This window comes from Ciona robusta, chromosome 4, assembly GCF_009617815.1.
Source record: "Ciona robusta chromosome 4, ASM961781v2".
Lineage (NCBI taxonomy): Eukaryota > Metazoa > Chordata > Ascidiacea > Phlebobranchia > Cionidae > Ciona > Ciona robusta.
In genome coordinates, this window is record NC_143238.1 from 162,466 (window position 1) to 189,790 (window position 27,325).

The 27,325-nt window shown below is 35.6% G+C and overlaps 3 protein-coding genes across 5 annotated transcripts; 2 read left to right on the forward strand and 1 right to left on the reverse strand.

Annotated features, from left to right (window-relative positions):
* Window positions 1-162: 162 nt before the first annotated feature.
* LOC149736240 (mitochondrial dicarboxylate carrier-like) lies at window positions 163-15,426 on the reverse strand. Its single transcript, XM_089877198.1, has 9 exons — window positions 15,206-15,426; window positions 15,027-15,146; window positions 4,403-4,514; window positions 3,050-3,140; window positions 1,435-1,549; window positions 1,275-1,367; window positions 999-1,079; window positions 726-782; window positions 163-535 (listed from the first exon to the last, which is right to left on the reverse strand). The coding sequence occupies exons 1-9, from the start codon at window positions 15,302-15,304 to the stop codon at window positions 437-439; spliced, it is 867 nt and encodes a 288-aa protein (XP_089733324.1). The 5' UTR covers window positions 15,305-15,426; the 3' UTR covers window positions 163-436.
* On the forward strand, window positions 7,181-12,718 carry LOC149736241 (zinc finger MYM-type protein 1-like). 2 transcript variants are annotated; one of them, XR_016384964.1, is made up of 2 exons: window positions 7,181-11,857; window positions 11,922-12,718. XR_016384964.1 is itself a non-coding variant. In XM_089877192.1 (2 exons), the coding sequence occupies exon 2, from the start codon at window positions 9,884-9,886 to the stop codon at window positions 11,264-11,266; it is 1,383 nt and encodes a 460-aa protein (XP_089733318.1). In that variant the 5' UTR covers window positions 7,181-7,480; window positions 7,844-9,883; the 3' UTR covers window positions 11,267-12,718. The 2 variants fall into 2 exon arrangements, 1 of the variants encoding a protein (XP_089733318.1); XM_089877192.1 differs by having other exon boundaries at window positions 7,181-7,480; window positions 7,844-12,718.
* Window positions 15,427-16,557: 1,131 nt separating the features above from the next.
* Window positions 16,558-27,240, forward strand: LOC149736242 (uncharacterized). 2 transcript variants are annotated; one of them, XM_089877188.1, is made up of 9 exons: window positions 16,855-16,973; window positions 17,362-17,437; window positions 19,197-19,337; window positions 22,580-22,817; window positions 23,277-23,427; window positions 23,685-23,845; window positions 24,067-24,622; window positions 25,082-25,329; window positions 25,564-27,240. In XM_089877188.1, the coding sequence occupies exons 3-9, from the start codon at window positions 19,269-19,271 to the stop codon at window positions 26,820-26,822; spliced, it is 2,682 nt and encodes an 893-aa protein (XP_089733314.1). In that variant the 5' UTR covers window positions 16,855-16,973; window positions 17,362-17,437; window positions 19,197-19,268; the 3' UTR covers window positions 26,823-27,240. The 2 variants fall into 2 exon arrangements, with proteins under 2 accessions (XP_089733312.1, XP_089733314.1); XM_089877186.1 differs by lacking the exon at window positions 17,362-17,437 and having other exon boundaries at window positions 16,558-16,973.
* Window positions 27,241-27,325: the final 85 nt, after the last annotated feature.

Sequence of the window (27,325 nt, forward strand, 5' to 3'; positions counted from 1 at the left end):
TGTTAAGGACATTTTTGGGCTTTTAGTTTGTCTTTTATGCACACTTTTCTTCCAAAAATAAAACAATTTTTACCTGAGTTGTATAAGCACAGTTTATGTATGTATTTCCTATAAATAAAAATTCTGATATGCTTGCCATACAAGTCAGGAATGACACAAATACAACCTAATTCTGCAAATTTATTTCAATACAAAGAATGCAACATGATTTAAAAGTGAAATAAAACAGCATCGCAGAATATATTAAATGGAAAGTATGAGGCATTTCATGAAATTTAAAATTCCATCTCAAGCAAGCAAAAAAACAGTTTGCTTTTTTTAGCATCCGATCATTACTGTATTTCACTATACAAAAATGATTTGCGGAATTCATTATAAGTCAAATCTTTTAAGCACGTATTAGTTCTGTACAAAATAGAAAAGGACCATGTGGTTATTAAACAGGGTGTTTTCCAAACCGTAAGCGTAGTTGTTCTTTAAAAACCCATATCAATATTGTTTGTGGTCCTAAACGAATAAAAGCTGGTACAAAACCCTGTAAAATTATTGTAACAATATTAGTAATATAAGACTACGAATTTTTATTAAAATAAAAACCCTTTCTTTAATATTTGGTTTCATAGGTAAACACTTAAGAAGCTTGAATTTTTAGTTTTTGAGACCAATATCATTAAAAAAGCAGTATTGTAAGTTGAACTTGAAATTTAAATTATTAAAAAACTTACTTTAAAAAAACTCAATGGTCCTTGTTTTCCTGTTTGCACGACGCAATCCCAAATCCCCTGCAAATAAAAAAAATATTTTTCATTGATGTTTATTTTAAAATAGTTGTGTACTTTATTTGCTTTTTAATAATTGCACTGTTCAAACTACTTTTAAAACAAGTTGACAAGATGTTGATTTTTCACTGTTAGTTTAATACTATTACAATTCATTACAAATCTAACCATAGTTTTAGACTACTTAAGTAAAATCCATATAAATATTAATTTAATTACCCGATATTCGCCTTTTTTAGCATTCATTAGTCTCGTTTTCATAACATCAACTGGTTGAGTCATGGCAGTTGCAATAGTTCCCTTAAAAAAATCTATTAGTAGTTAGCGTGAAAGCACTGGATTTCAGTGAAATTAAAGAGTAAATGTAATATATTATAACAGAAATATAATGGTTAAATCAGTGTTAATGCTATAAAAATAAGCTTGGTATTTATTTTTAAGACTAAAATCAAATCAAAATAGTGCCTTCAATCTAAAACAGATTAAAGTACTTACTGCCATCATACTTGCTGTAAGATGTGTGATGATATTGTCTTGAAAAAATGAAGTTTGAAGTAAATTTTCTTTTATTTGATCATAAAATGCAAGCTGTAAAAAACAACAGATCGTAAAACTAAACTTTTTAATTTTATTTCTAAATCCCTAAGATTTTTACCTGACCATTCGTGATTAAAACTGCTCTAGTAGATGCCATGGTAACTCCATTAAAAAGGGTTGATACACCTTCTTTAGTAGCAACTTGATACAAGCCATCAAACACATGCTTATAACTGTAATTAATATATTATACTTTATTTAATATTAAATGCCTATATAACAGTTAAAGTTGGAATTAACAATTTTAGCACAGCAGGCAAATGTATTTAAGACATTAAAGCCATTCTTAAATATAACACTGCTCAAAGAGCTCCCAGCATAAAGTTAATTTGCTTTATATATTTAATTATTAGATCACTTAATTAGGTAATACTCTGAGAGGATTTTAATTTTAAATGGCCCATTACAAATCAACAATAATTGTATTCTAAACCTGGGTAACTAACACCACACAAAATATTCAACTTTCAGTAGCAGTGGGACCACTGGCAGAGAGCATGGGCGAGCAGAACTCCTGCCAATTTAGGAATTCACTACTCTTATTTAATGCACATGCTGACACACATATAATGACGATGACAATCAACAGATTAATTTGTAAAGAAATGTGTTAAAATTTGACTTCTATTTGCGCAATCATGTTTATTACAACATAACATCGTATTGTCTGTGAATATGCCGCAATCACACCCTTTCTGATTGATCAATCAGAAACAAAGGAATCTGGAACAACTAGCATTATTACATGTGATAGAAAAGACGATCGCACAATATGCATGGGATATGGGAGTATTTATTATAGGAACATTTCTCTTTTTTTCTTGATTGCGACTGTGCTTTAGGCATGTAAAAACGAGATCGGGCAAAAAAAATATTGGTTAATAACCTGCAATCATGAACAAGAAACCGTAACTTATGATTGCAGTTAAACGAGAACAAAAAAATATGATTGCAGTTAAAAAATACAGATTACTAAAATCATGTGAAATATACTAAATTCACAGTGGTGTTTTATTTTTTTGCTTATACTTTTAACAAACTTTCTTCAGCTGCCCACCAATTGTGCTTTTTGGTTATAAACCAACAATTTCTTGTGCGGTCCTGAACGCTCCTCATGAACTTAATTAAAAACGTGTCAATCATGTTTCGTCTTTTCCCAACCAAAGCCAGATAACAACGACGATTTCAACTTGCTATACTTTTCCGGGTAAAAACAAAGTTTTGCTTATGAAAAATAGCTGTTTGCTACGTCAGACATGCACGAATAGGCAACTTACATATACGTTTAGGTATATTTTAACATGATAAGAATTGTTATGCACTTAACAAAGTAAATAAATTCCACACTACTAAGATATTGAGCAATATTTCATATTGAGCAATGTTAAACGATGTTAGTCATTGCGATGAGTGTTTCTGCCACATAAAGGGTCAAACCATTGTGTTAAGATACATCTGAACCAAATTGTGTTTGCGTGTACGCCGCACTCCCACGTAATTGCAAAACTCTACGCCGATGAGTGAAATATTTCAAAACTTTTTTGATAAGTACCGAAAATAAATGAAAACAAAAATTTATTCATTATTGGTAATAAATATTGTATAAATGTTTGAAAAAATGTGCCCATGTAAAAGGTTACAAGGTACTGCATTACATAAGCTATACTACTTACTTTCGCCTTAATTCAACTGGAAGTTTTATGTCATTTTGCATTCGTACGTTTATCATGTCGCATGGTGTGCCAACCACACCACCCATAAAACCTGCAATTATAATGCTTTATTTGCATTGTGAAGCAACCTAGAACAAAACAACCAGGAGTACCTGATTGCCAATAACGTTAAACACAGCATGTAGATTTACACTTGGTTAATATTTGGGGGTGCTGACAACTAGAGGTCGGATGATATTTATGTTTTACCGATAACTGGCATCGGTCAAAATGCGCGGATAATACACTGATATATAAAATAGTAAAATTAGATCGGTCGGTCTCTACTGAATCCAGACAAAGCGTGTGAAAAAGATATTTTTTAGCACGATGGCTAAGCCGAGTGATAATGACGTTTTCAAGGAGAAACGCTACGCGAGTCGTACCTGTTTAGTCAAAAAAGCACCGCTAAATAAAATCATACAGAACACGTGGTTTACGTTCAAACGCTGCTTGATAAAGACCGCAAGACGCGTTTTGTGAGTTCCAAGGTGGCAAGATGCAGAAATCATATAAAAAAATGATATTAGTAATAATTGTTAATAACAGAAATTTTCATGTGGGTTAATAAGAGAGCTACATTGCCAACCACTTAGTATTCCTATCTTTTCTCCTGTGTTCCAAAAAAACAGCGTTTTGGCTTCAAGCCAACGATTTCTCGTGCAGATCTCGGACCGCAGCGCACCCACGTCCTGCCCTGATCAAAGCACGATTGACGCTTCGCTCATCTCGTGCGATTCGTCTTTACAAAAGCAAACATCCACAATGAACAAAAATTCATTAAACATAGACAAGCTCGCTTGACTCAATAAATTTTAGTTGATTCTCTTTCTTCAATTTTAATATTTTTCACTCTCGGGTTTATTTTTATACCAATCGCATAAGGAAACTTCCCCTTTTCCTAATTGAAATTGGTTACCCCAGGATAACACGGCCATGAAGCCCTGCTGCGCATGACGGAATATTTTTAATTAACGTCAGCTGTTCCATTTGAATTACTGATCGTAACTACGATATTCTAAGTGCACACATCCTCCAGACAAACCCACATGGGATATATTTTAGGCGCGCGCGAGTTTGCACTTCCATTGTTTATTTTATGGGAGGGTGTGCAAGCACTCCCCAGTGTCCGCCCTTGCATGTGAGTGACTTATTAGTTAACACTAGGTTGGGCTAATCACCCAAATTGTCTTGCCCAAAAACACACAAGCAATGGTAGCGGCAAAAGGGCACCAACCACTTTGCTATTTAACCGGTGATAAAGTACGCACAGTTACATTATACCAAAAAAACTTAGCTTGCTGATAGTTATACCTCCAATAGAAGCAAGCAACATTTTCTGGGCCATCGTTGGGTCCTTGCCTTTCTTTATCATTAAAGGTTTCATAACATCATAAAACGCAAACCTTGTCATTGAATACGTCAACTGTGGATAAAGTATTAAATGTGATGTTTAAGACAAATCTCAAAAATATTTTTTTTTTTTTTAACTTTTTTTAAAGTTAGATACGGAAACATGGGGCGCTTGTGTAATTCGACATCGGCTGTAATAGGACACCAGCTGTTTGTAATTCGCTGACTAGTCTCGATATCTTTTAGCAGCCCAGGAGACTCGTATAAAAGTACATCAGCAATATGCCGACGATTTAAAAGACGAGTGGCCGGGCGTGACGTCACGAATCGCAACGTCAGCGTGAATTTGCCCGTTTCGAATTACAGTTGGTATCGTATAACACGAGCGCCCAACGTTTCGTATCTGATTAGACTGATTTTTAATAAAAAAACATAAATTCCTAAACTTTTTTATATTGAAATATTAAAAAGGGCTGCATTACGTCTTCTCTTTCACCGCAAACCAGTGCTACTTCTGGAACATATCTAGTCTATTTATTACCGCAAATTACATTTATTTTGCACACAGCTGTGAGAAAGGTCGTGTTACCAATTCCCCCCGAAAAAAACCTATGCGTCGCACGTATACAAGACGTTAATGACGTCATATAGTCAACGCGTAGGTGCGTTAGGAAATCGGTGCGCCTAACTCTATTTGCTATATACGACTTCTATATGTATTATATTACCTCACTTTTAGCTTTTATCGCCCGTAATTTTTGCAATTTCGGGTCTGCAATATGTAAATATTTTGTTTAAAAAAATTTTTATTTGCTTTTTTCTACATCCTCGGCAATAAACTGCCGACGGTTTGTCCAAATGCGTCGGCAAAACCGTCGACAATTGCCGATTGCCGACGTCAGTCTCCAGGGCTGTTTTAGTCACTTAATTTTTTTGTTTTTTAATATTTTTCGCTCTTGCATGCAACTCTATATATAGCAATAGCATAAAGCTCGGCCCAGTATTCAGCCGAGCGCCGAGCATCAAAAAAGAGGTCTTCGGGCACAAGCATTTCAGTTTGGGCTCTGCACGGCACATCCCTAATGCAGACCAATCTACATTTTCTTTATCATAACTTGCAATATCTTGAATACAAGTTGTAATTTTGATTAATGCTGAACTATTCACATGTACCGCAGCACCACTACAGTGTCAAATAATGGTATCGTAACTAAAAAAATATCAGTATTAGTGGAAAAAAATGTGCTGTATGTACTGTATGTGCTGTATTGTGGTATTTAGAGTTGTCGCTATTAAGGCGGGTTCACACTACAAGCGGTAAAGGCGCTGCCGATGGGAGAGAGTGATTGTCGGCCGATATGTCTGCTGACAAAGTATTCACACACAAATGTAAAATTGCCTGGTATCCTGTTCTGTTTGGCGTAAAGTTAAATAATAACAAAAATAAATTTAATAGTTTTAGCGTAAATACGCGATAAAAGTAGAGCAAATTCCCAGGAAAGAATATAATTTTGTTTAACGGGCATTGGATTTTATAAATTTCAACGCAGATGGCGAATTTATCAAAGAATTGGCTAATGTTATATCTGCCTCTTTATTCCATATACTTTGGTTTTAATTTATTATTTTTCTACAAAGTAATTGTGTACCGTGTAATATTTAACTGTTTTAATTAGTTTTTGTTGAAAATTCTCTTAACAATAGTCACAAAACACCTTAACAAACGTTGTTTTTAATATTATTACGCTAAATTTGCAATATAGTATTCCTGCAACAGAATACACGAAATAAAGTGTTCTAGGATATTCTAGAATACCTAATTATTCTGTAATGTGCATCCCTAGTGATAAACCCCTGCGAGCTTCTACAGGAATTAGCAGACTGTACGGAGGAATTTTGCATATTATAAATATATGTAACGCTTTATTCTCGTGTCGCCACAAAACAACAGTCGATATACCACTGGCTTCAGCTTCATGTTTCCTGAACCTTAACAGCTGCGAGTTACCAAGTATGTTACTTTGTGGGTGACTATTATTTTTTGGTGGGATTTTTTTTATTTTTTGCTTAGCTGATAATTTGGACAACCCATTAGTGATCACTGGGTTTGAGCAATTGCTGTTAAGTGTCTTGTCGAATGACAATCACACTCACAATGGTAGCAGTGGCGGGCCTTATACCCATTAGTTGGTGTTGTTTTTGAAATACAGAAAAAAACACTGTGCGTCTATCTTTTACGATGGAGACCAAGCGAAATGGGGGCGTTGGCCGTCACATAAAAAGAAAAAAAAATGTATCACGGTTTTGGGCAGTTGCGCGTTCTGCTCTTTTTATTTCTGTGGTGTATGCTGGTTAAGGACTGAAGATGTAATTTTAACTTATAATTAGAGCACGACCGATTATCGGTTAGCCGATATATCGGCCGCATTTTTAGTGATTTACCGATCGGCAAGAGCAAAAAATGACCGATATTTTTGGCACTAAGTAACCAGACGGCCAATGACGTTTTTATGTAAGAATTAATGCAGAGCGATAGCTTGTTCATAAACCTAAACTCACTCGTATACCTAATTCAACTCGTTCGTAAAAATCTAACGTATTAAACTAGGTCAAAGTGTCTGATCACGCGTCCACCGCACGTCATGTTTATCAGGCGCGTGTACTGTGGAGGTTACTTTAGGTCACTTACGCGTCAGCGTGATACACAAATAAACTGCATTAGCTGATAAATATAATGTTTGTTTAATGGAATTTATTCGAAAAAATTACAAATTTACCAATCACAAGTTCACCAATAACTAATTAATAATAATTAAGCCTGTTAGTTGATTTTTATCAGCTATATCAGATTTTTTTGTTTTAATCAGTCAAGATTTTTAGGTGCATTAAAATATCGGTTATCGGCAACTGAAATTTACAAAATATCGTGTACTTGATGATACAACGCGTCAATATGAAAACCAACTTGCCTCAGTTAAAGCAGACATAGATGCGATGCAAAGAACTTCGGTCAGGAATGAAGAAGTTTATAATAAATCGGTTGGTATTTCCATTATTTCTTTCAATTACTCATAAATACTGAATTGTTGGTGTTTGTTCTGGCCATGTAATTTTTTAAAGCTTTTAGTTTAGGAGTTTTTGTATTTATTTTTGCATAAACCCATTTTTTTATTATTTACTATAGATTTAATTTATGTTTGGGCAGTTTTTTGTTATTAAAATTGATGTACTACATTTTCAGTTTATCTTGCCTAAAAATGATTCTCATTTCACCCTTGTTACCAATGTAGAATTGCCAGAAGATTACTTTCTGACTTATAATATGCTTGGTAGCAATAACATACATATATCAAATGGTTGTTCAATATTTACCCATTTTCCCCACATTAATTTCATCTTCAGTTAAACGAGTTGGAAACTGATTTAAATCGTGGAAAAAATTTATATCAGTCGGTCTCTAATCTTGAATACAGGTATTAGTTTTGTTTAATACTGATCATTTCATATGTTTCGCTATAGCGTCAAATATCGGTAAAAGCTAAAAATATCGGTATCGGTGAAAAAAATGATATTGCTCGGTCTCTAGATTTGTTACGCAGCCGGCACAGTAAATAAGTTTCAGACTACTAAAATATTGAGCGGTATTACACTTGCAAGTTAAACTATGTTACATTGCGATAAGCGTTCCTGTCACATAGAAGGTCTAACTACTGCCTTAAGATACTTCCCAATCAATGGCGGATACTTGGTCAATATTTTGGGGTGCAGACAACTAGAGGCATGGACGTCGATTTCCGGGGTGGCAGGGGTGGCATGCCACCCCAGTTTTAATGCCCAGCGTGTTAGAAAACCTAACGCTGTATTGGCGCCGTCGCATTTACACGATTAATTTAGTTCGAAGTAAACGTTCGTTACGGTCAAAAACGTCTCACCGTATGGTTTTGCAACATTAAAAATGGCATTATGACGAAATACAGCTTATTGTTTCGTTGGGAATGGACTTTAAACTATAACTGGCATGTACCATACGCATGCTTTTATAAAGTATGTTGAACACGCAACAATGGGGCTTTGTTTATAATAAAAGTATACATGAAGAAAACAGGATTGTAAAAGTTGTAAAACCGGACGGTGATCGGTTAATTTTATTGAAAATCCGGACGTAATATGTTTTACGTGCGTCTGTCACCCAAGCCACCAAATCGTGTTATAAACCGTCTTACTGACTAAAGGCACAGTCTGGTGTGGCCGCCTTTGGGGGTAAAAAAGGTTGTTAAAGCAGGGATCTAGTGTTTTGTTTGTCGCGTGTTCGTAATTATCAGGTAACGAAATCTCTCCAGTAACAAACCTTGCCGTGCTGCAACTTGAACATTTTGCGTTCAATTGTTACTTCACAAGTTCTTATTACAACATAAATATTAATTATGACGTTTCATTACATAACAATTGGAAGGAATGTGCCCACTGCCCAACCAGCCACGAGATCGAAACATCATGTGTATAAGCGTCACATATTTACGCTCTGCGCCGGCGTAGGAAACAAAACAAAACGCATGCGGTAGCATACATTCAATACCTAACGTTGTGAATTTATTCAGTGAAAAACGACGAGATGCAACGTCGAAATCAGGGGCGTAGCCAGAGCAATAAAAAGGGGCCGGTCCAAAGTCTTTACTGACGTTTTACGCGCTGGCTCTTATCTGTCTCGGCGAACGACTGAACGTAAACGGCAAACGAAATATAGGTGCAAGTAATAAAATTACGATTCTATTGTCTTGCGGTTAAACTAATTTTGCGCCAACGCAGCATATTTTATAAACACTGCCAAAATTAATTCGACGTTTTTTCAAGTTAATTCAGTTTTACTTTGAAAACATTATCCAAGGCGTGACAGCCACTGCGGATCGTAAAAGTAAGATTATACGCGGCGAGAACTAATAAATTAAGCTAATAAATTGGCTGACGAAACAATTTATTTGTCACATTGGCCTCCAAGTTTTTTTATCCTAAATAAAGAAACACTCTCCTTGTCTCTGTAAATAGTGTATGCGTCTTCTCTCTGCTCGCGACCCCCATAAAGAAACACTCTTTTATCTTTGACTTGAAAATAATATACAGATAAGACTAAGAGATAACCATTCCATAGAAAATGTTGTCTGTTTTAAAACGTAACGGTAACCAAAAAAAATACATGATGTGCATCCTGGAAATAAATATTTACAAGGTAGCACTATAGATATTCAAACAACATGTTTGTTTAAATTGTTTAGATATTTCTATTAGCTCAAAATAGTTAAGTGTGGCATCACAATTACGCTTGTCACAATATGTTCGTATGTTGTTTTAATTAAATCATACTAAAACGACTCAGGAACCATAACCAGGGATACTAGTATATATTACAGTGGAATATTAAGTAACGAATCAAAAATAATCAGTGATATGAGTTCTCAACCACAGTCAGCGAAGCAAGCAAGGATTACAGCGTTTTTGAAAAGTCAGAACAGGACCGGTCAACAGCAAGGCCCAAAGCCTCCAGCAGCAGAAATAGTTGAGAAACAACAAGCGAGTGTTAGTTCTACAGGGGTATCGTCGGCACAGTCCACACGAATAGTCGGAGATACGTTGGACATTTTTGATTATTTATCCAGTGGTACCGTCGATGAAGATGCAAAATTTAATCTGCTTTGCCGACATTGGTCACCCGATGCTTCTTTTACTTTCCCTAAAGTGTTGCGCCGATTACCTTCAGGGAAGAGTAAAATGCAATCATTTCAGCGCAGTTGGCTCGATCGATTTCCATGGCTGGTTTACAGTCCAAGATCTGACGGGGGTTTTTGTTTTCCGTGCGCATTATTTGAAGCGGAAACTGCTGGTGGCATCCGCTTAAGCACGTTAATTCGTTCACCGCTAACAAATTTAAACGATGCCACACGCATTTGTATGAAACATGCCGAAACTGGTTACCACAGCCTTTCTTTAGTTCGCGCGGCGGACTTTAAAGCAGTTAGGACATCAATTAGAGGAAATGTTGTGCAGCAAAGTAACTCTACTCATGCCCAGACTGTAAAGAAAAATAGGCAGGCGCTTTCATCTCTGGTAGAATGTTTAAAGTTTTGCGGCAAACAAAACTTACCTCTTCGTGGACATGATGACAGTGGACCACTTACAGATCCAGAAAATTTTGAAACGGCCAAAAACGAAAGAAATTTTAGGGCGGTGGTTCGCTTCAGAGTAGCTTCTGGTGACAGAGAATTGCTAAGTTTCATAAAAAATGCTCCACGCAATGCTCTTTACCTCAGTCCACAAATTCAGAACGAAGTACTTGACATATGCAGAACCATGATTCGTGACTGTTTAGTTTCAATGGTGAATCAAAGTATCTACTTTAGTGTTTTGGCCGATGAAACAACTGATGCAAGTCACGAGGAGCAATTGTCGATTTGTGTCAGATTCGTTGCAGAGGAAAATGGTTTGCATGGGATTCAGGAAAACTTTCTTGGTTTCGTCAACGCTCCTGTTCTCAGCGTGGAAGCACTTTCAAATTTATTGATGGAAACTTTGGAAAGTTGGGGGGTAAAGTTAGCGGGACTTCGTGGCCAAGGCTATGATGGGGCTTCAAATATGGCCGGAAAATTCAGGGGGGTGCAAGCTCTTATTTTACAAAAGTACCCAAAGGCTTTTTATACCCATTGTTGTTCCCATTGCCTCAACCTAGTTTTAATAAACGGAAGCAAGGTTCCTCCAATAAGAAAAATTATGAAAAACCTGTCGGACACGTTAAACTTTTTTACCTCGAGCCCCAAAAGACTTGTTTCGCGCTAAAAGGTGCAATTGCCGCTCTTCTTCCTACTGCCAGCCATACCTGATTGAAATCCTTGTGTGAAACTCGTTGGGTGGAGAAACACGAAGCGGTCAATGTTTTCGTCGAACTCCTCCCAGTCATACTCCAGATTCTTGGAGAATTGAGAGCTGATTCCGAATTTTCTACGGCACATAAGGCTGAGAATATTGACATGCGAGTGAGATCTCTGCAGTTTATCGTTGGCATCAGAATTGTTGAGCTGGTTTTAAAGCTGACGTTGCCTTTGTCTGTTGCCTTGCAGGCAAAAAATATGAATTTGCCTAAATGCGCAGAGCTCGTTTCTAATATAATTGAAGTATTTCAAGAAATTAGAAGAAAATCTAAAGATAAGATAACTACACTCTTCAATGAGGCAAAAGATTTTGCTAATCAATTTGGAGCCAGAGTTGCGGTTCGAGGCGTAGGAACTGACGACAATCAACTCAAAGACCATTTCCACGAAGCGTATCTTTGCCCTTTTTTGGATTCAGATGTTGGGCAATTGAAAGAGAGATTCACGCCACTGTTTAAAAAAGCTGCCAAATGCAACATACTGATGCCGATGTCATTGTGTAAGTTTAGCATAGATACAAAATGGTAGGGATTAATAACCGTAACACCATTTTCCATTTTTAGGGTTATTGAGTGACTGCCCGACAAAAGATTTTAACAACATTTTGGACGTATATGAAGAGGATGTGTCGTCAAGAGGATGTGCCCTTGCCGAAATGCGGATTTGGCATAACAAGTGGAAGGGGAAAGATGCTAGCATTGTACCTAGTACTTTTCCCGACATCATGCGTGCTGTAGCAGACACGATGTTGCCGAATGTAAAAATTTTATTACAAGTATGTATGGAACTAAGGCAGACTAATTATAGGTTGCCGTACACAAAATTGTATTACTTTTTCCTTGTAGATTTTGGACACTTCCGGTGACCACAGCATCGGCAGAACGAAGTTTTTCGCAGTTATGAAGGTTGAAGACTTATCTTCGTAACACGACAAAAGAAGAACACCTAACTTCGCTTGCGTTAATGAATGCGCATAGAGACGTACCCCTTCCCACAGATGAAATCGTGAGGATTTTTGCAGAAACGAAATCCCGCAAACTTGATATTCTATTGTAATTTATTTATACATGCATTTTGTTTGTTTTAATTGGAACGGTTCTTTGTTTTTGATTTCTTTAATAAAACTGTTTGAATTTTGTGTGATTGAATATAACTTTCTATACACGCCTTCCTTCGAGAGCGGTTTCTTCGTTTTATAGTCTAAAAACCCCACGAACACTAGATTTATATTCAAATAGGACCTACTTAATGTTTAACAGCGTTCACGTTGATTGAAATATCACCAATGTTCCTATCTGCATATCTTACGATCATTGACTTTAGCGAACTTGGCGACCGCTGGATTACGCGAGTTTTAAAACCGTTGGTGATTTTTAAAGGGGACGGTCCGGACCCATCGGACCGACCCCTTGGCTACGCCACTGGTCGAAATGTAACCGAAGCAGAATTAGCGAGCAGCCTGTGTTTTATAACTTATACGATTTATATAACATGTTTAATCTTTCGATTTTAAAACAGTGTTTTAAAATAACAAGTGTATACAAATTTTAAATAAAATATTTTATTGGTAAAATCGATATCTTGCAACTGGTATTCACAAAACTCTGATTTTTGCGCGGTGCCTAAAAACGACGTGTTTTGGCCACTGTCCAAACTCGGCCAGTCTGATACTTTGTATTATCATGTTGCAATTTGCGCTGGTTCCAATTTACTGATAGCGTCGCTCCTCGCTCTCATATTTACACCAATTAAAATTCACATAATCGCGGTTTATCTGCATTTAAAGTTGTTACTAATATTGGTTGCTGGCTTAAATTTATATCGGTAATAAAACAGTTATACGAACTATAGAAGCACATAAACCACAATTGTTTTCAAAAATTTTAATAATTTGTCAAAAGTATTATGACGTAATAGTCATCCTTACATTTATAATCCATGATGAACGAGCGTAAAACTTTTCATTTGTTTCTACCGATTTAGATACGTCGTTTAAATAAATGTAAAGGTTCCATGTGACACGATTTGTGTTCAATGTAATAAAGCGGGTGTTGGGAAAATGCATATTTTTAATGTTTGCACGAACCGTTTCGTCATTTTAGCTATTCGTGGTGTTCTCGCAGGGTAACCGATGCGGTTAAAATAGAGCGCACATTATACCGTCAATAATTACTGAACTAAGAAACCAAAACGTATATTGTTGGCCGGACGTAGGGATGCACATTACAGAATAATTAGGTATTCTAGGATATCCTAGAATACTTTAATTCGAATCTAGAATTCCGAATCTAGAATTCCGAATCTAGAATTTCGAATCTTTTTATATTTATAAGAAAAAAAATTTTTACCCACAAAAGTCAGTTTATTGACCCTTTCATAACAGCCTTGTTGGATCTTGAGTTGTAAAATGATCAAAAATTGTACTATTGAGTAGTTTTTGCGTCATGAAACGTATAGCAGGCTATGAAAAGACGTTACGAAACGTTTACTCTCGAAAGTCCCACAAACACAAAAATATTTTTTTTCAAAGTTAATAAGTTTCAAAAATTGTTAATATAGTATATAAGATGACGTGTAATGACGTCATTAAACAGAATACCGAATCCCGTAATTAGATTCGGATACAAAAGGATTCGAATCTCACGGATTCGAAATTCTGTAATGTGCATCCCTAGCCGGACGTAAGAAAGTTAATTTTAATATAAATATAATTTTTTTCTGTTACGGACGCTTTTCGACGATCCGGACGATGACGTTATCACTGATAAGGGTTTTTTTCTAAAACCCTGCTTGAAAAACATACTACAATAAATATTTATCTGTAATAAAATTATTTATCTTAAACTATTGATAACACGTCCGCACACACGCGCGAGGCACGTGCACCCACACGCGAAGGTCGAATGTTTTCTCTTTGTTTACAACCCGTTTTTCGCAGCCGTTTTAAAATGTTTTGTCACCACAAAAAATATGAATTTCATTAAAAAAATCAATGCCTATGACTAGAGGTTGGCCTAAATTTACATTTCACCGATAATCGTTATCGGTCAAAATGCGCAGATAATACACTGATATATAAAATAGTTGGTGCGAAGCGCATGCGTTCTACTTGACCTTTACGTATGTCATAGTTTAGCTGTGCGTCGTAGTTTAACGTCCACGTGCATCGTAGCATAGCATTTATGTGTGTCATAGTAAACGTTTAGTATTCACGTTGGTCCTTCCTCCAAAATTGTTCAACAAAAGCAACACTAAATTTTAGTTGCTCCTCTTCCTTCAATATTAATATTTTTCGCTCTCGCGTTTATACCAATCGCATACGGAAATTCCCGTATTCCAATTGAAATTGGTTACCCTCGGTTAACACAACTATGAAGCCCTGCTGCGCATGACGGATTATTGTTAATTAACATCAGCTGTTCCATTTGAATTACTGATCGTAACTACGATATTTTAAGTGCGCATGTCCTCCAGCCTAACTCGCGCGCAGTAGAGATTTTAAGCGCGCAAGTTAGCACTTCTATTGTTTATTTTATTGGGGGTGCTTGCGCACCCACTGGCACCCCCAGTGTCCGCCGTTGATCCCAATTAAATTGTCTTTGTGTGTTTGCCCCACTTCCACGCAATTGCAAAACTCTACGCCAATGTTAATAATACAACATAACAACCTGTCTGCCAACAGAAGCACTTAATCCATTGTACAATGCAGTTAATCCTTGTGATCTAATGATGTTAACCGCCATCTGTGTTCCTCCAATTCTGGTTCCTTGATGAGTTTGTAGATGCACCTGGACAAATATAACAGGGATTACTATTTACTATTTAGGTTTTTAAAACAAGTTTTTACCTTTAACAAGTCTAAAGGATGGGTACAGCATGCTGCAGCTGCTGATGCAAGTCCACCATGATACCACTTAGAAATGCGTTTCGTATTATCTAACTGCATTGCCCTGCGAAAATATTCACTTTTGTTAATATGATCTATACAGATTATGGTATATTTGACTGACTAACGAGTTATGCTAAAAAACAGGACATTTGTGTACAGTACACTTTTATCAAAATAAAAACAATACTGCATTTGTCACGTGTCGTCTGTAACATATCAAAGAACATAGAAATCAGTTTGTAACATATGGCCACCACAGAAATAAAATAAGAGTAGAAACATATGTTTAGGCAGAGATACATAAACAGAGATACATTGTTTATGTATCTTTGGTTTAGGTATCTATGGTAGAACCACAGAAATAAAAAAGGGTAGAACGCACAACTGCCCAAAACCCACAGAAATAAAAAAGAATAGAACGCACATCTCCAATGCAGAGTCGTATAAACACCGAGTAGTCCAACTGCCGTCTATGTGTGTCCAAAATAGAGCAAAAGTGGTGACTTTGACAAAGGGTTTAAACGAACTTGTTAAGTTTTGTTTGTGTTTTCCTATTGTGGGAAGGTGTAAAACAGCTTCTATTTACCTTACCAAACATTTTTTAGAAAAAATGTATAAATTTAGCCGCATTAAATGACTAAAATGTCGCAAATCAACCGCTTCTAATTTTAATTTTTGACTTTTTTTGACACAGAAAACAAATAACACATGTTTTTTACATTTTTCAACCTTTAAATTTGTTTTTAGGCCCAAGTTTTTCTGTAATTTACCGAAAAACATACATTTTCCCTATACCTACTGTGTTATTTTGGACCCAAATTGCCGTTCAATTTGTGTTTTACGTAACGGGTTGGACTACTCGGTATTTCTATGGCTCTGCTCCAATGTTGGCAAAGGAGAGAGCACGATACACTCTCTCTCTTTTGCGGGTCGTTCCCGTTTACTATTGTAGTCAATGGATTCGAGGGCGTTTTAAGTAGCTTTTCTTCAGTTTTTGACTTGATTTAAAGTTATAGGGTAAAACAACTGTTTTCTAATACACAAATATTTCTAACAAACCGTTTGCTTGAAGGTTTTTAATTAAAATTATTAAATAATTAAATTTTCTAAAAAGTGGTAAACTGTAAACGTTAACCTACCAAATAACTAAGCTGGCCTAATAAACTTAAATAGTTAGTGTAGTTTTTTAAATAAACAGCTAAAACCTCCTAAAACTACCATGCGCTTATCTTTTACAATGGATACCAAGCGAAATAGGGACAGAGTTGGCGGTCACGTGAATAGAAAAAAGAATATATCACGGTTTTGGAAAGTTGCTCGTTCTACTCTTTTTTTATTGTTAAGATGTCTATGGTGGCAGTTATGATTATACGTTCTCCTTGTTTCTTTTTTTTGTTCACTTCTCTCTCAAGTTATTATACCAGTATTCTATGATTATACTTACTACTTGCTTGGTCCAATGCTATAAGGAGTTAAGTGTAGCCGCAAGTTAAAAAATATCAATAAAATGTGGCAGTCAAGTGAACACAATAACATATCAAAGTTGTACGAGTTAAAGAAAACGTTAGGCAGAGGCCACTTCGCCGTTGTCAAACTTGCCCATCATCTTTTCTCCGGTGAGAAAGTTGCCGTAAAAGTAATCGATAAAACTAAAATGGACAAGGTTTCGGCTGACCACCTGTACCACGAAGTTGCATGCATGAAACTTGTACAACATCCAAATGTGGTAAGAACCAAATTTCAGTTTTTTCCTAAATATTTTAATTAAAAGATACAGTAGGTTGGGGAAGACACTAGACAGGACATCTCAAGTACAAAATATATAAATACCCTAATCGTGTTTTAAACAATTAACAACGGTTTTATAATTCTTGAAATGTTTTTGTTTATTATAAAATCGAAAAAAAAATAGAATGAAACCAATCTGCACAGTATGGCGGGTGCACGAGCAATTCTGTTTACAAAATTTTGGTGATGCATGTCATAATTTGTTTCACGCACACCAATTACTTAAATGAAGAAAAAAATTCGTAATAAATTAGGTAAGATTTCGTAGTGTTGCTTAGAAATGTGCATGCTTTCCACCTAGATTTTTAATGAAAGCACGCGCGCAGGCACGCAAAAAATAGTCGTCTTGCACACACAAGATCTCATCAGGAACTGCCATAATCTGCAAACTGGAAATGAAAGGTGTCTCATATTTCTCTACCATACTTAATGCTGTTAGAATTCAAAACTTTTGAATTCTAACAGCATTAAGTATTAGGTAACCCACTAAAATAATACTGTTAGTTTTATGATACTGATTCAGTAATATTTCATTTTAATAAGATTTATGAAACAGTATGTAACTGTGGCAACGGTGTCTCTCCTGACCCAGGAAATTCAAATCTGCAAACTTTTATTAATTTAAACCTTACAAAATATTAGTTTCAAGAGGAATGTTAGGATGTTGGTTAAGGCGTAGTCAGCGATTCTAGGTATGTGGCACATACCTCAAGAGTATGTACAGAGTATTTGACATACCCCGTTTCAAACTCATAAGTCGTCCACTAGTCTGATGCCAATTGCGGAAGTAGGAGAGGGTTACATTGGTTAAAATTCTTACAAAGTAAATATTTTTTACTTGGCCTCAAATGCATAGGCGTAAAGTTTTACTAAACGTTAGGGTTGCAAAAACCAGAAAAAAAAAGGAAGTCTTTGCAACCCTTTGTTTTCGGTTTGCAACCGTTTAAATATGTGCTTTTTAAACGCTCATACAAACGTAAACGTATTCAGAAATACTTAGGGATGAGACAAATTAAAATTACGCGGGTTCGGCGAGTCCGTGTAATGAGAAACGGTCGAATCCGATTGCCCGGCCAGTGACGTCACAGTTGCTATGTCGCATGCGCCTTTCGTCAAGCCCACACGAGTGTGTGGTTATCTTACAAACGAAGACCCGTCCATCGGAAATAGTAGGTTTCCGGAACGAAATATCGCGGAAATAAACTGCCTAAATCGTTTCCAACACTGCTTTATATTTATATACAATGTTTTCCTCAGCCAAGCAGCATATTTATTACGAATTAGTAGGGATTTACACGTAGATTCATTGCATCATAATAGCGGTTGTTTGAACCTGGCAATTGATTACGACATAATAGCAATTCACACGTTGATTATTGACTTCATAACAGCGATTCACACATGAATTATTTAGCAAACATGATAGTAGGCATGTACATGTGGATTCATTGCATCATAATAACGATTGTTTGACCTGGGAATTAATTACGACATAATACCAATTCACACGTTGATAATTTGAGTCATAATATGGATTGACATTTCATTGGGCATGTAGGACGTTTTAAACAGGCTTACTTTGGTTGCACATAAAGCAGTTTTACTTTTGTGACTTAGTTCAAACCTGCTACGAGACTTAGTTGACTTTAAAATTGTGAATGGAATTGTTTGGACTTTGTTTTTACCGATGGAATTTGGGACTGTGCAGCATGAGTCGCATGAAAGACTTACATAGGCTTCCCGAATAGAATACTTACCCACAAAGAATAGGGAATACAGAATAGAAATTAAATGGCAAATTTTCCCCAAAAATCTGTTTGTGCCGTACATATGCAGTGCACAGTTTCCCTTCGCATACGCCAGAAGAAGCTGGGTATTGGGAGTTGTTAGCTTTGATGTTGTGATCTTAAGTTGACATAACTTTGTACTATTAATTACTAATGCTCCTCTCCGGTATGGCTGGTGCAAGCCTAATTTTTAGAGCAACCTTGCCTTTTAGTTATGCACACCACAATTTGTTTCATGGAAAGCATTTTTTTCAAAAATAAAAGTCATCAGTACTCCCATTTTATCAATTTTACACACCCAAAAACTATTGGTTTTACACACAGAGATCCCATGAGGAACTACCAATAAATAGTATTTGTTGTATTTTTTTAAGGTTCGTTTGTATCAAGTGATTGAGACAAGCAGCAAGTTATATCTTATACTTGAACTTGGTGATGGAGGTGATATGTTCGATTACATAATGCGACATGAACGTGGGTTACATGAAGATCAAGCAAAAGAATATTTTGCTCAGGTTTATTACTTAGTATTTAACTAAGATTTATGTCTGCACTACCTGAATTAAAACTGCACCACCTGAAGGGCAGCAGAAGTTGCCACCTGCCATGTATATTATCCAATGACATGCAATGAGTATAGGGCATACTCAAGTTATTTAATATTTAATACCAATACACAAAATTCTCACTTTAGGGAGCTTTGCTTTGATAAAACTAATTAGCACCAAGGAATTTTTGATCAGTTTGTTTTGTTCATTCTTAACAACCTCATATATAATAAATATAAAGATTTATGTTAATGTATTGAAAACAAGGTATACCTGTTTATTATTTCTATGCGGTTTATTGTAAATACCATAGTAGTCTTGATGTCAAAGTAGTTGTAAAAGGCATCTAATGTGAGAAAAGGAGGTTGAAATGTGTCATACATAGGGATGTACATTACAGAACTTCGGATCCGTGAGATTGGAATCCTTTTATATTCGAATCTAATTAACGGATTTGGTATTCTGTTTAATGACGTCATCATATGTCATCTTTTGAAGTATATATATATATATATATTAAGTTAGACAGGTAATAATTTTTAAAAAAATATTCTCGTATTTGTGGAGAGAAAAATATTCTCGTATAACTTTCGAGAGAAAACGTTTCGCAACGCACCATCGTTCTGTGAAATATGGAGCTTTTCTCGCAGAAAAAAGCGGATTCTCTGACACTTACGGTATTTGATTGCGCAATAATAGGGACCATTGGCGTAGAGTTTTGCAATTGCGTAGGAGTGCGGCAAACACGCAAAGACAATTTAATTGGGATGTATCTTAACGCAATAGTTAGACCTTCTATGTGACAGGAACACTTATCGCAATTTAACATCGTTTAACTTGCAAGTGTAATATCGCTTAATATTTTAGTAGTCTGGAATTTATTTACTTCGCCGGCTGCGTAAAAAATCGTATAATGTTAACATAACAAAAGTTACCTATTCGTGCAGTTCTGACGTAACAAACAGCCTTATTTTATCATAACTCCGGTGTTTATACGGACAAGAGACATTCGCAATTGTGACGTAACATAAATAGCTATTTCGCAATAATAGGAATTGTGACGAATGCGTATTACGTGAGCAATATAAACCAGTATTTCGACACGTGTATGTTCCGGAATTAATTGCAAACCAGGCATTCCTTAATCGCCACTAAGTTTCCGGTAATTTCAAAAGAGGAAGTTGGTTGTCGGTAGAAAAAAAAGTGTTGGTTGCTTTAAACTGCGGTCGGTTTCTCGGTGATCGCCGATAAGTTTTTATAGTATTTTAAACTAGCTTTCGTTAATAATTTGTATGCTGACCAAACATAGTTTGAGAAGTATGGTACATGAAACTGGGCCGTATTTATATCAGGAGAGCTGTTTTTTTCATGAGCAAAAAAAACGTTTTACCCGCAAATGTTTATCTGACAGTTTGTGTGTGTTGCAAGTTAAAATCTTCGCGGTAATTTGGCTTTGATCGGGAAAAAAACGAAACTAGATTGACATTTTTAAATTATCAAGACCGCGCGAGGAATCGTTGGTCATAGCCAAAAAACACTGTCAGCGGGGCAACAGAAGTAAATTCGTTAAAATATAAGTAAAAAACTAAAACACCACTGCGAATTTAGTATTTTTAACACGATTTTAACATTCGTAAAACACATCGGTGTAAGCAAAACACATGCGTCTATACGATTTACGAAACTGCCAGGTAAATTTAAATACGAATCAGTATCTGTCGTATTTTTGTTTTTTTACATGTCTGACGCGCATTCGCAACTCGCAATCAAGTAAATTAAACATTGCTATTCTAGATACTCCAATATCCCATATATATTATGCGATTGTCTTGTCTCGCACAGTAATAATGCTAGTTAATCCACGATTCCTTTGTTTCTGATTGGTCAATCAGAGAGGTGTAAAATGGGCGTGATTTGGGGCATATTTACAAACAATACGATGTTATGTTATAATAATCATGTTTGCGCAAATATAAGTCAAATTTTAACACATTTCTTTACGAATTAATGTCATCGTCGAAACATTTTACGCTCGTGCAGTAGCCGTGCATTTAAAAGGAGTAGCGAATTCGTAAATTGGCAGGAGTGCGTCGCACGCCCGTACTCTACGCCAGTGATAGGGATAGGGATAGTGACTTGTGCAATACGTAACAATACAAACCAATATTTTAACTCCTGTATGTTTGGAGAGTGTAGATCAGCGTATTATAAAATATAAAATAACGTCAGTCTTAAAGCACTGTTAAATTTTGGTAATTCTTACAAAGACAATTCATCGCAGGTGGAACGGTTTTGCCAACGCATTTGACAATAAAAACAAATAAAAACATGATAAATATAAGGCTAAACTACAACGCAAACCGAAATTAAAATCATTTAGAACACGTGGTTTGCATGAAAGAAAAGACGTAATGCAGCACTTTGTATTATTTCAATATACCTTTACGTGCGTCGTATTTAAGCCTTTTTTCAAGACTACATTGAAAGATCCACACAAACAGTTGAAAAAATCCTAATACGGGTGGGGCTACACCATTTGAACATCACTGCTCACTGGTCTACTTCATACATATTCAAAAAATAGTAGCCTATAGAATGCATACTTTAAAAATGTACCCAAGCCTCAAACATCTTTTTTTCGATGTTTGAGGCTTGGGAAACATGGGTCGTGACTCGTGATATGTTCATAAAACTCTGATTTGGGTCGCACTAAAATAACTTTGGAAACCACTGCTATAGGCTGTGTTATATATACATGTATATAAAGGAGCCACTTAATTGTGCAATGGTTAAGTGGAAAACTGCCAAAAACACCTGGTTAGAAAGATTTGTACATTCTGTTCATGAATTATATAACGTTGGTAACAATATCCGCATAATTATTTAATCCCAATTAAATTAGTAAATATGTACTTTAGTTAATAATTACTGCTAGTCTCTGCTACTATAATGCTTATTGGTCAATTCTGCAGAGAGATGTATTAGGGGTGGGACTGTTTTTTTTTAGATTTTGGCCCCATTTAGGTCGAGCTTTTTATAGTAATTGAGTAACATATAAGGACATAATAACGTGACTGCAACAAATATATTTCCTACAGAGTATTGTTGTTATCTTATAGGTTTATGTTATGCATGACATGGGAGTACCAGTTTGAATATTATTATTAATCCTATTAGACTATAATGTTATATTTCTGCTTTGATTTCAGATTGTCAGTGCCATTGCTTACTGCCATAAGTTGCATGTTGTACACAGAGACTTAAAGCCAGAAAATGTTGTATTTTTTGAAAGTCAAGGTTTAGTAAAGCTTACTGACTTTGGTTTTAGTAATCAATATCAACCTGGTGAAAAACTATCCACATCGTGTGGCTCGCTTGCTTATTCTGCTCCAGAAATATTACTTGGTGAAGAATATGATGCGCCTGCAGTTGATGTTTGGAGTTTGGGTAAGCTAACGTACTTTTGCGCCAGCCAGCCAGTACTGTTGTACAGTGGTTAAGGTGCTTGCATTGTAATTATAGCTGTATAGGATATTTTGATGTTTGATGGTAGTAACACAGCTTTGTGTCATTGACGAACTAACGATAGTTGCTCCAATTCGGTCATTACTTATGAGCTGTCCAAATTTTTCACATTTTCGTCATTATGATGTTCATTATTTGATTATAATATATAGTATAAAAGCTTTTACTAATTAACAATGATTAGGTAAAACAAAAATTGAACATGTTAGGTAAAATTCAAAGTTTGAATTCCTAAAAATTTGATGTTTATGTGTTTCGTGACCTTTACTAATTTTCCATATTTTTTTTACTTAAGAAACAACATTCTTAACTTGTAATGTTGCTACTTACATTGATAATAGATAGCCCTACAAAATAATATTATCTGTTATTAATTCGTAGGTGTCATATTGTACATGTTGGTTTGTGGAATTGCTCCTTTTAATGAAGCAAATGACAGTGAGACATTAACCAATATCATGGATTGCCGATACACAGTTCTTGAACATGTAAGCCCACAATGTCAAGACCTCATAAAAAAAATGATAATAAGGTGGGAAATTAAAATCTATATAGACAATATATATTGATATTTTAAATATTTGCTTTTTTTTTAGTGACCAAAAATAAAACAATAACAAATTATTTTGTGAAGCAACTTTTTTAAATTACCTAAAGTTATAGGTGATATGATAAAAGCAATATGTTGTTAAAAATCACAACCACCTGAATAGAATTAGGCACAAAAAATGCCAGAAGAGCTTTTTTTAATTTCTTTTTTTGTTTGGTTATTATTTCTTTACGTTTTAGAGATCCTGTGAAACGAATTCATTTAAATGAAATTATTTGCCATCCATGGTTGCAAGGAGCTAAGTCATTACGAAGAGCTCGTAGAAACTCAACACCAATTCTTGAAAGAAATCTCATACCAGACCACCTACACAAAGAGATTCTGCAAAAAATGATTTCTGGTAAGTCTTATTTTTCTGCAGTAATCCCCCCATTTTCTGGGCTAATGGAGCAAATATTTCCACACGTCTTGTCAGAATGTCCGGTAACGAAAAATGTAACGAATGAAGCAAAGATATTGGGCAGATCAACCATATATACTACATTAAAAAGCATAGTCAGTTTTAACTAAAATCTGATTGTTTTATTTTAAAAATCGAAAAGTCACTTATATTATCTGTAGGTCAATTAGCCGATGAACATGAAATATTAAAGTCACTTGAAGAAGATCGTTACGACCATATTACTTCAACTTACTTTTTACTCGCTGAACAAAATTTAATGCAGCAAGAAGAAAGTAAGAGTAACTCAAAGAAAAATCAAACACTTCTTGATGTTGACATTTCTACTATTACTGCTACAACCAACATTCCAATACAAACATATAATCCTGATCTGTCAAATACAACTTCCAAATTGTCAGTTTCACCACCACAAAAGCAGAGCACATTGTTATCCTACTCCATGCCCAGTGATGTTGCAAGGTCCAGGACGGCAAGTTCAAGCTCTGAAGACTCGGTTAACTTGTCTTCTCGTGCCGCTGAACGCCGATCTTCACCTTCTTATATAAGAGAGCATTTAACAATAACTCCGCGACATGGCTTCAGTGTTGTACGTGGAGGTATTGATACTCTTATTGAAGAAGAAGAACGTAGTCGCTCACAAACTACAACAGATGACGAAGCAGATAATGCTGAAGATATAACAAACATGGTCAATCCGAATGTCCTTGCTTCTCAGTAAGTGTTAATAGTTATTTTAATTCATATTTGTTATATTACTTTTTATCCTGAAGTTGACGTGGTGAGTTATACAACCTGTGTTAGATTCTGATATATTAAGTATTCAATGTTTGGGGTTTTCTTTTAGTGGCTTGAATTGGAGGAATTAAGTACCACTGACTGACCACTATATTGCATGTTTATGCTACCTATTAAAATGTTTTCATAATCTATATCATAGACTACGTAGCTTAAACCTAAACAACTTCTGGAATCAATTTGGCAGCTTGATCAATGTAATGCTCACTTTTTAACTAGCCGTGTTTTGTCCCATTCAATGTTTGCAAACTTGCACATATACAGATATTCCAGTTTTATAACAGGCCTATTACTACTCTGAAAAGACAAAATAGTGTCTTAAAACACATGTAACTGCATATTAGCAAGAAGACTATACAGTTTCTTTTATTTCTACAGTTTGCAGCGGGCATCTTTGCAGTTAAAAAGAATAAAGAAAAGAAAGAGTGCACCCGTGCTTAATGAAATATGTGAAGAAAATGAGAGTGAAACTGATGTGACGATGTCTTCGGGTGATGCTGGTACAAACACCTCACGACAGTTCATGTCAGTTTTTCCATCAAAGTGTTCACTGCCTAAAGATTCAGGTTCACAACCTATCGGGATGATACCAAATGTTACATCCACTGCGTATAACGTACGCACAGGTATGCTGTTTTAATATTCTACTTTACACAAGATCCAGTAATGACATTTCTTAGCTCTTTTAAGTTTATTTTTACTGTTTAGCTTTAAAAATCCTGTTTTAAAGCTAAGATGTTAATTAGTAATAGTTGCCCAGCATTCTATATTACCATATACGCTGTATAGAATAGTATCCGTTTTACTCTGATTCTCCTTTCCTCACATAGAAGTGGTCTTCATCAATCTTTTACGTTCAGGTCGTCCTCAACGAAGGCGAAGATCGCGCAAGTCAAGTAACTCTGATACAAGTGAAGAAGAAAGTGAAAGCAGCCACACAAGCCAAACTAACCTGAGTTCAGTTGTATCAAACATGATGTTACGTTATCATCGTGATTCCAGTGAAGATCGTGATGGTTGTGGTGGTCAGGGTGGAAGTTTTGGGCCAGGTGCTGCACATGGTAGTGCATGTGTTACTGATTGTACAATAGAAAGTACTAGCAATACTCAAAATACAGAAGATTGCAATGCTGGAAATAATCAAGGAAATCAAAACCGATTAAACAACACCTTGCTGTTAAATAGTTTATCAAAAAAGCGCCTCTTGCTACAGGGTTCAGATCAGAAAATTATAAATGTTTTTGGGGTAAGAAGTAGAAGTGCTGAATCCCACACAACGGCATCTGTGCATCTTATAAGTAGAAATAGCAGCGCACGGAGCAGTTGTAGTAGTCTTAGCTCCAGTAGCCAAATGTGGTCATCTGGAAAGGAATATGTTGGCTGGGTGACTAAAAATACCAGTTCAACTAGATCTGATACTGGATTGGTATTACGCTGTCATACAAAGAATTATGGTGCTTGTAAATGTAAAAAGAATGAATCCATCGCAAGATCATGTTCTTCGTTTCCTTCTCTGTACACCTCACCACAGCATTGCAGATTTTGCTACACTTTAAGTGGCAAAGAAGCTGTGGATGCATTTGGTAATGCATTAATAAGAAAACCACTGACCAGTTCAATATTGATCAGTACAAGATCAAGAATAAAGCATGGTATAAAATATGCTGATGAAAATTGCAGCGATAACTATGAGGTAATGAATCCTGCAGTTGTTGCACACGAGGCTGTATCAGTAAAGCAAAGCAATCTAAGCATTGCATCATCAACCTGTAGTGGAAGTAAATTTGTTGTTGACCCTGTGAATGAACTACCTCCACCACCTTACCTCACTACTTTGCCAAAGCCAGCAATCAACAAATCGTTAACCAATGATTGGATTCATGTTCCATGCAAGGAGTATCTAGATAATAAGTGCTTTGATTGTATCCCAACGATTCCCAATGATCAGCTTAAAGAAAAATCACTGAAGTGCACTCCAAAGGTGAAAAGAAATGGAATCATAGCCCGTCTCAACAGTTACAAAACTTCAAGAGGTGTATGTGCAACACCTCTGGCGTACAGAGCTGAAAATTCAGTTATAAAGAAAATGAAAGCTCAAGACTGCTGCACTCTCATGTGATGATAATTATTATACTGCATATCTGTGTAGATTTGTTTTTCTCAGGTTCGCGTTCATGAATATCAAATTAGACAACATTATTTAACATAACCAAGTATAATAACTTTAATATTATATATACTTGTAAAAAAAATCACCGTAATTGTGTAATGTGTCATAAATATGTGGTTAGCATGTTTAAAGTGTTGTAACTTCTATATTTAAGTCTGTATTTACTTTGTTCTGTGTACATTATTACATTATTCCGTGTAAAATATTGGTTCCACTTTTAGTTCCTGTGTTATACTTGAATAACTGAAAAAGGCATCAAACTTTTAGGTTTCTTTCAACTACTTGCTATGTATACGTAACTTTAATAGTTGTACTCATGTTTCAGATTGTTTAAATATATATATTTCATTTTCATGTTTACGACAAACATTTTGTTGGTGAGAAATGTGGTAAATATTTCTGACAATTATCATATATATATATACGAATGAATGAGTGTAACTTACTTTATT

Bases quoted from the DNA above. Each gene is read 5' to 3' on its own strand.
- LOC149736241 (XM_089877192.1), top strand. From the start codon at position 9,884: ATGAGTTCTCAACCACAGTCAGCGAAGCAAGCAAGGATTACAGCGTTT.
- LOC149736240 (XM_089877198.1), bottom strand. From the start codon at position 15,304: ATGCAGTTAGATAATACGAAACGCATTTCTAAGTGGTATCATGGTGGA. The intron at 1,368-1,434 runs GTAAAAATCTTA...TGTTTTTTACAG, and splicing joins TTTTAATCACGAATGGTCAG to CTTGCATTTTATGATCAAAT. The intron at 783-998 runs GTAATTAAATTA...TTTTATTTGCAG, and splicing joins CTAAAAAAGGCGAATATCGG to GGGATTTGGGATTGCGTCGT.
- LOC149736242 (XM_089877186.1), top strand. From the start codon at position 16,755: ATGTGGCAGTCAAGTGAACACAATAACATATCAAAGTTGTACGAGTTA. The intron at 22,818-23,276 runs GTAAGCTAACGT...ATTAATTCGTAG, and splicing joins AGTTGATGTTTGGAGTTTGG to GTGTCATATTGTACATGTTG. The intron at 24,623-25,081 runs GTAAGTGTTAAT...TTATTTCTACAG, and splicing joins CCGAATGTCCTTGCTTCTCA to TTTGCAGCGGGCATCTTTGC.